Here is an 8868-nt window from a genome sequence, read left to right as displayed (position 1 = left end):
GATTTCTTGTTATAAAAAAGTGAGACTACCCATTGTCTTGATTCTTTCCTATTTGCCCATGCTATACATGGGCATGTACATGTACATTGTGCAAATGTAAAAAAAAAATAAATTAAAAATCCTACTGCTTTAATACACCTCCACAGTTTAGTATAAGGAACGTTGTTTTTAATTTCTGCTGAATGCTGCTATAGCTGTTACTGCTGATGTCCTGATCAACTTGGACTTTCATTTCACCTTTACAATGGAGTTGGAGGGAAGAAGGAAAGATTGAATGCACATGAATTGTTTGGTAAAGGATCCTCTAGGTTAATAGCTCATTACCTTAACTCATTTAAATTCCACCCAATTCATTTCTCAACATAATTACAGAGCCGACCAAATTTGATAAAACCTCCCTAATATATAAAGTGCATTTGTTGTTGTGTAGATAAATGTGCATCTGCACACTGAAGCATTCTCTTATCTGCGTGGAGTGCAGAGTATTCATTAGTGTTCCCCTTGGAGCTTCCATCAAATGGACATGGTAGGAGCTCAAGGGGAACTTCCTTCCCCCTTTTGGCACAGGCAGCAAATCTGCTGAAAAACATCGTTTTTCATGATAGAAAAAATCTGCACATCCTCCCAAACCTATACTAGACCTTGAATAGCCTCAGAGATCCCTCTGCCTTATTGTTATCTGTGGGACTGCTGCTGTATTTCCTTTCAGCCTGCCATTGGTACAACACCCAGGAGACAAACTCATTCTGCAGCCAGCAGAGGCCTCATGGAGACCTCCTGATGTATTTTTCACTAGTTCTGAGGAAGGACAGGGCCTGGCACAGTTATAAAGCAGTGCCTCAGGCCTGCCGCCCTGCAGAGATTCTGCCCTCAAGGGTGGCTCAGTCCCATCTCCCACAGCCTTTGGAAAGGTTTCACAGAGCCACCTTCCCTCTACTCTCTGAGGAGCTTATTGTGGTAACAAACCTACCAGTATAAGGCTAGGTGCAGATGATTTTTTGCAACTGTAGCCTAAGCAATTCTCTTCTGAGATCTTCCTGTTCTGCTCTTTCTTTTGCCGAAGTTTCTCTTTTTCAGTACGTGCTAAACCTCCTCAGAGGGAGAGGGCAGATCTCATGGCAGTGCACTTTTTACATTGCACATGAGGTTTGATTTGCTTCTCTGTGGTTACACCAGATGTAATTTTGCTTGCAGGATACTATTTTAGTGACTGTTCTTTTTCTGGGACTGTGTAATCATATGGAGGCAGCTTTTGATCTGTTTAGTATATAATTAAGCTCTACCTATTGCTGTCTCTTTTGGAGAGAATAGAGAGTAAACTAATGAATGAAAATGTGCTAGGGAAAAAAACCAACTTTTTCCAGTTGAGTTATAAACCCTAAGAAAATCAGATGTAGAAATTAAGTTTTGATATAATTTATATTATTCCTCTCCTAAAATCTTAATGTAGATTAATCATCCAAACAATCTAAGTAAAGAATAAATATTTTTAAATTGTTGTGTGTTTCAGTGGCAAATATGGTTATTCTATGGCCGTAATTTTTTAAGGCTGAGGAGTTGTAGCAGCTATTTAATTATACATTGTGCTGGGTATTTAAAATATATAAAATATATAAATTACAGTGCTGCATATTAAAATTAATCTTTAAAATGAGTCAAGTTTAAAAAAAAAGCAGTCAAGTTGGTGAACTTGAGTTTCCCAAATTTACTTTGCTGTGTTACCTGCCAACTACAATTTAGGAATCACAGTATTACTCTTTTACCAATTTTACTCAATTTCAACACTATGCATGAAATCCCTGTGCATTTAAAAAATGGTATATCCACATAATATATCCATCCCTCCTACTAGTTAAGCAGAAGTAACTTTCTGCAGCTCAAATGTATATGTGTATGCAGGCATAAAACTCCACTGAAAGTAAGAAATCAGAATGATCTAAATCTTGTGTGCTTTTTGTTTCTCTTCTTGTGCTGTTCCAATGTCACAAGCCTGCTCTAGAAGGTGTCCAATTACTGTGCCTGTAGACTGATTCCTGTGACTCATCCAGTGTGTCAAGAGGCATCCACCCCATTGATGCAATTTCTCACATTTCTGCTGAAATTAAGCACAGCTGCAACTTGTCCTTTAAATATTCTTACAACTGATCTCCATTCAAGTTTTGTAACTATTTCAGTTGATTTGCATTTTATCCTGTATTTTTCTGGGTTATCTTTTGACAGAAAAGGGGGAAAAAGTTTTAGTATGGAAAAAGGAAATGTTTCCATATGAGAGGGAAATTTTGATATGCTGTCTCTGCTGGTGGAGGAAAAAACATCAAAGCAATAAAACTGTAGTCACTTATAAATTTCCATAACTGGCCCACACTGTCCAATAACACAGGTATTGCTAGTACAAGTTTAGTGTAGAGCTGACATGTATACATTTATCCTTTTCAATAAATGCTCTTGTGCTGCCCTCCTGCAGTGAAATATGCTGCTATACCCGCATAAAGCATCTAACAGAAGTGTCTGCTTTCAGGCTGGTTTCATGGCATGCTGTACCGTCTCAGTGGAACAGCTAGCTCTTGTCACCTGGCTTGCCAAACTCGCCCTGGTCTTGTTTAAGACAGAGCTGCAGTTGGAGCCAAATCCTATTCTTGCTGTCACTAGGGTAATTCCCCTTGGGGACTAATTACAAGGGCTATTATTTATTTTATAATTCTGGATGATGCATTGAAATTTCATACTGAATAGCATTAATTCAAGTGCTTGCAATCAAGGACACAATGCGTTTTTGTAATGCTTTGTTTGATTCTCATTGTCCAGAGAATGTCTTGAAGTTGTCATAAAGTGCCTTCCACCACCACCACCCTTTTTATTTGACTCCACACTAACTTTTACAAGGTAAGCTTTGGCTATGAAAAGAATAAAAGGTTATAGTTGTCCTTGGTACCTTTTTCAATCCACAGCCCAAGATAGAAGATGACTAGTTTCCCATGTGATCTAAACCACTAGCACTTATATTGGATTTTGTATTTCATAGTTTTCCATCAGGGGAAAAGTGCCAAAATTATGCTGCATATGCTTGGCTTCTTTTCTGTCCTTGAAGTGGCAAATCTGTGGGAGAAGAGGCTGCCCTTAACCAAAAAATTATCTTTTCAACTGAATTTCTTGGAATTGTAATTTGTTGCACCATTTTTATATAAATATAAAATTTTTCAATATATAAGCATCCTTGCTTTTTATTTGGCGACACCAAAATAACAAATGCATTATCTCAAATGTCTTATACTACCTTTCTCACAATTCCTCATCTCCTGTGCTGTGCAGGATATTTTATATATATATAATACTGCCATGCAGTATCATTTTATAAAACAGATGGGAACTCAGGAGGTGACTCTGATCTTTTACCTGTACTTTAAAGAGATACTGCATAGTTCTTATCTGGAAACCCCTGGTGGTTTTTAATGGACTCAGGTTTAGAAACACTGAGGAAAGGAAATATTCTAATTGGTTTTGTTTTTCAGCTGAAGAACAGTTTGTTTCTATGTTAAATGAAGTAGTGAAAACAAATAGCATGCCATCTGGCTAGCCTACACGGGTACTTTACCAGGAGGTTTTCAGATGTTCCCTCTGCCAGTTTTCAACTTAAGTCCTGTGTTACTGACGTACTTTCTTTACACAGTTGCTCTTTCCTGTTTAAGAACTATCTTGTTCCTTGAACAGAATTAGAATTTTAAAAATCATACACTGTTTTGCAACGATTTCCCCTGTCTGTTGTTTGAATTATTTATCCTCTAAATTGAGAAATCTCCAGTGTTTCCAGTGTTTTATTCACAGTAAATTGGTTATACAGAGAAGTAGTCCTCCATGTTATCTGTGAAGCTGATATTCTCAGGGGGCAGGATAGCACTGATGTACCAGTGAGTTCTCAGTCTTGGAACAGATTGTGACTGAAAGGAAGGGTTTAGCAGCTTTTCTAGTGCTTGGAAAGATGTCATATGTTTTTCTTTAGATCACTTTTTTTTCTGCTTCAGTTTCTCAAAGCAAGAATATCCTACAAAAAATAAATACATTTAACATAGCTGGGAAAGAAATGAAGTACGGACGAATGTAATTTCATAAAACAGAAATATTTATTGCTGACTGCATCTTTCAATATTTTTTTTCTTAGTATGAAACAAACATATGTTCACAAATATCTTTGAAAATAACTGTGAGCATATAAATGACAATAAATTTGTGAAGAAGCATTCATATGTGTTTCTGGTCCGTCTATTTGTTGGTTATGATAACAGTGGACATACAGCTCTAATCACAACTTAGAGATGTGGTTCTCTGAGCATGACGTAGATAATAAAGAGAATTCCTTGTGCCAAACAGCTTAAAATCTAAATGCAAGTAATTTTTCTCAACATGCAATCAGTAAATAGAAATACTATCACAGGAATGAACTGATCTGTCGCACAGTACAAATAGCATAGTTATGTAAGATCAAATGCTTGGCAGATATTTATATGTGTATACTTTATGAACTAATGTATCAAATAATTTGGAATAAGGCAGATAATTTGTATGCACCTTTCCCATCTAATACTGAGCATTCTAAATATAGCCAGCAGACACAAGTTTAAAAAAAGGGATAAATTTGAGCCATTAAAGTCAAGTGAGATGCCCAAACATGCTTTAAAAACCCCAGGAAATTGGAAATATGTGGACAAAAATAAAGAGCAATAGAAGTTAATAGCAAATTTCAAAAAGCATCTCAAGTAACTCCATCAAATATAGATGCAAGGTAAAAAAAGAATAAAAACCCAGATCACTGTCCTCCTTAAAAAATAGAGTGGTTAGCAAGTAGCAGGTTGGCTAAGTAGTTGCTTTGTCTGTTTATACAGGGGAGGCAGATGGAGATCTGCTAAATCTAGGATTGTTTCCCCAGAGGCAGTAGCAGGGAAGCTGGAAAATGTACAGGCATATAAGTTATCTGGTTATAAAATGTCAGATTTCCTTAGAGGAACCAAAACTCAAGACATGCATACAGATGTGAATTTCAAATTGAGTAAGGGAATCTATAAAGTTTCTAAAGTCTTAAAAAATACTTGATCCAGAAACAACTCTTTATTGTAAAAAAACAAACCAAAATCCCCAAATGAACAGGTGACAAACAGGGAATTGCATACCAGTGGGAAAACCTCAAACTAAGTCTTTTGAAGAAATGTTATGAGCAAATACCAAAATCTTCATTTGGTAAGGGACTGGGACATGGATTCAGGCACAGAAGGTCTTAATTCAGTCATCATTTCTTCACCATACTTTTTCCATGCATAAAAGTAAGATTTTTAGCTGTGTTTTATTAAAATTCTGCTTCGAAATTAGGCCTTAATTTTGAAGACTATGGAAATGAATGGATCTCTTCAGGAAAAAAAAGGAAAAACAATGCAAAACCAAACACCTCTCAAGTTCCTTCTTCTCATGTACATGGTGACAAGGCTATTACTGTCTTAGAATGGGCAGAGTGCAAAGCAAACACAGAAGGCTGTCCATATTTGCTTAAAGCCAATCTGACTTTAGAGAATCTAGGGCGACTACTCTGGGAAAGAAGATGTGTCCAGGTAATCACTTAAAAACATCTCTCATTATAAAAAGCATTGAAAGCATTGGTACTTAATGGAGGGGAAATACTGAAATTACTGTACCTGTAGTTTTTGTGCCTATATCTGGTCTCCCAATTTCTGAAGTGTCTTTTACTGAAACACTTCTCAGAAACACTTCTCAGCAAAGCTAACATTTAATAGGTTACTACTGGAGAAACCAGTTGAAAAGAAGTCTTGGAAACGCTTGGTTTATTTCCTCAGAGGGATACTTGTGTAACACACCTTGAAAGTATTTGTTTTTGTTGTTATTTCTTGCATTATTTGCCATATGAGATCACCAAAAAGGCAAATCAACATTTGGAGCATTAGGATACTATTTTCATATTTTGCATAGACAACAAAAAGAACAAACAAGAAGTTTGTAGTCATACCTCAAGCACCTGTGGTGCTTAGAGGCAGATATTTTTGAAATGGATTATAGTAAAACATTACTGAGCGTTAATTCTCAAAAAAGGTATACCAGTCAAACAAAAAGGAGGTCTTCCTCAAAATAAGTAGTAGGCCTTTCATATATATTAAAAATAGCTTAGTGTGGAGAACACAGGAGTTTCCTTGTTCGCTGGGGACACAGAAGATTTCTGGCACTGTCTCTTACAGGGTGAGTTATGAATGTGAGGGTTGCTTGAGACTTCCCAGTGGTGACCTCTCCTTATAAAATGATATTTAATGTCACCCAGATGTAATATTAGTGTTGCCTTTTGTAGAAAATATTTCCCAGTGTGGAGGGATAGAATGTAAGAAAATATAGTGCAGAGGGTAGTCTCACACCTGAGGAGTTGCAGCTGTACTAATCACCAAATATTAGGAACAGGCCTGCCCTTAATAGGCCACAGCTGTGTCCAATAAGAAGAAGAGTGATACAAAAGAGTGGGTTAGCTAGTTAAGGAGGCAGTTGGAGCTTGTTGGCTGCACTGTGAAGTGGAGTTTGTTGGCTATGCTGTGAGGAGCTGCCCATGCGAAATCACCCAGAAGGTATGGAAGATTTACAATAAGGTGACAACATCCCAGCTCTTGGGGCATCCTGAATTGTGGTTGGGTTGCAGGCATCCCTAAGAGTTTTGTTTGTATGCACCATTCTGCATGCATCTACAAACAAACTTGTGTCACGTTAAACATATGTTCAGTGACAGATATTTTAGAGAAGTCATCCAAGTTTGGTTTGGTAGAGCCAAATTTAAAGTTCTGGAAAAAAGTGATAAAATGCAATTCTAATTCATACCGAGTATATCTTCATACTCTGCATAATCTCACTTAGGATAAGATCCAACCTCTGTCTGGTTTTATATGTTTTTAGGCAGATTTCCAGTAGCAGCCTCTCCTTTCCAATAGGTGCCTCTGAATTTACAGACCTGTTACCTCCCTATAAGATCTCCCAGGCTAAATGGTTTTTCTGTTGCTCACATCACTTTTAAAGTTGTTTTGATATTCTACAACTATTCTATAATTTAATAACTTGTAATGTGCTTTCAGCATTTATGGAGATGAAATGTGACATGTTGATAATACAGACCACAGGGCATTTAAAATTCTCCACCCTTCACACTTTTACCATCTTATAGAGCACAGGATTTGATGGGGAGCTGGAGTCAAGAAGGGTGAGTTGCCCAGTGGAAGGCAGCTGTGAAATGCATCATAAAGATGTGTACAATTGTGGGTTAAATTTTGCTGTTTCTGATGAGAACAGACCCAAGACATACTTTTGTGTTTGAAACCATATACAATTATGACCCACCATTACATCTCTCTGTAGGAAGTTGGTGGTTAAAATTCATTGAAATACCTTTTTTTTTTTAATCATGAGCTACTGAATAGATATGTACTCGTTCTGAAGAATGTTACAGTCTTCTCAGGGGTTCTTCTATATTTTCATATTAACAGCAAATACAGTGAATGGTCATTTGCAGACCACCTTTCTGTTAAAGATTGAATAACATCTCTGTGGCAACTACAACAGCTGCTTACATAAATAAAATAATACTGCCTGGATGCAATATTCTTTGTTCTTTAGAATACAACTTGAAGGTTGGATATGAAAAGAAATTTGCTGAGTTTTTTGTCCAGTCAGAATTATTTCGAGATTTCTGAATGTTTTGGAGACTGTAGTGCTAGTTTACTGCAAGTTTGTCTTGAAAAGGGCTAAAAGATAGACAAAAGATAACAAAATATGAGAATTTTGGATATTGCTAATGCACAATCATACATGTATGTGCCTTTTCAAGATAATCAAGTTGATCCATTTATAATCTGATTGATCCCAAACTCACTCTGGGTATTTTTTGTTGTTGTTTGCTGCTGAAGCAGATGTGTACATTCAAAATTCCTCTACCACTGGTCCAACATTCCGAGTTTCAGTAGTGGATTTTTCCTACTGTGCCATCTATTCTGCTGCTACAAATTCAGACAAACTCAGGACTTCTGGGGTGGAAAAAAAAAAGTGTCCTATTTTCAGCTACTCTTTCTCTCTGTAGGAGACCAGTAAATCTTTCAAAAATACTTAGGTCTGCTTTAAAGTTTAGATTTCTTCTGAGCAAGAAGTTCGTGGTAGGTAAAGCACCAAAAGAAGGGCTATATTCATGTTTTTATGGGATGATTAATTCAAACTGTCAGAATTTCCTGTCCTGAGTGCTAAAAGAACTTATTGAACATAAAACTGTAAACAAGGTATGATGCAATTCTTAATAGTATTAAGTATCACTGCTCTTCTCCAAAAGCTGAAACTAAAGTTTAGCAAGAAGTTTTTCTCCAGTGGTAAATGTTCTTGTTTTCCTTCCTTCAGAAGAATAATAAATTCAATACTGTAGGATTCCCTCTGTTTGAACCATTTTCTCCAGGAGCACTGTTCGAACTGTAAAAGCAGCTCTAATTATTAAAATGCTGCAGATTTTCTTATACTGAAGTTTGCATTGATTTTGATGTTTCCACCATTATCATTATTATTTTTCTCTTCGGTACTTATAAAACCTGATGTTTTCTAGTGTAATGTTTATATTTAGGACACATTTTTACATTTTACAGAACAGAGCTGAGGAGTAGTGGCTATTGACTTAAAGCCCTGACAGGCGGGCGGGCAAAGCCAGAGGGCTGGGAGGCTGGGCTACAGGTTTGTGTAAATTTGGGGAGCGAAGAGCAATCCCTGACGACCAGAAGCTGAAGGAGTAAAGAAAGCGGGAGCTGTTCCAGTTGGGTGTTCGGGGAGTCGCCCCCGGGTCGAGGCTGTGCTGCCTGTGGCACG

General features: G+C 37.1%; 1 protein-coding gene across 1 annotated transcript in view; it reads left to right on the top strand.

Annotated features, from left to right (window-relative positions):
- The first annotated feature begins 6561 nt into the window (after window positions 1–6561).
- Window positions 6562–8868, top strand: part of ZNF385B (zinc finger protein 385B) — a 150795-nt gene continuing 148488 nt past the window's right edge. The window contains exon 1 of the mRNA XM_005415893.2: window positions 6562–6608. Coding sequence (XP_005415950.1) covers window positions 6590–6608 — 19 coding nt within the window. The 5' untranslated portion in view covers window positions 6562–6589. The remainder of the gene's footprint in view (window positions 6609–8868) is intronic.

The sequence above is a fragment of the Geospiza fortis genome, unplaced genomic scaffold (genome assembly GCF_000277835.1).
Source record: "Geospiza fortis unplaced genomic scaffold, GeoFor_1.0 scaffold112, whole genome shotgun sequence".
NCBI lineage: Eukaryota > Metazoa > Chordata > Aves > Passeriformes > Thraupidae > Geospiza > Geospiza fortis.
Note: the sequence above shows the minus strand (reverse complement) of the source record. Positions and strands in the feature narration are given on the sequence as shown.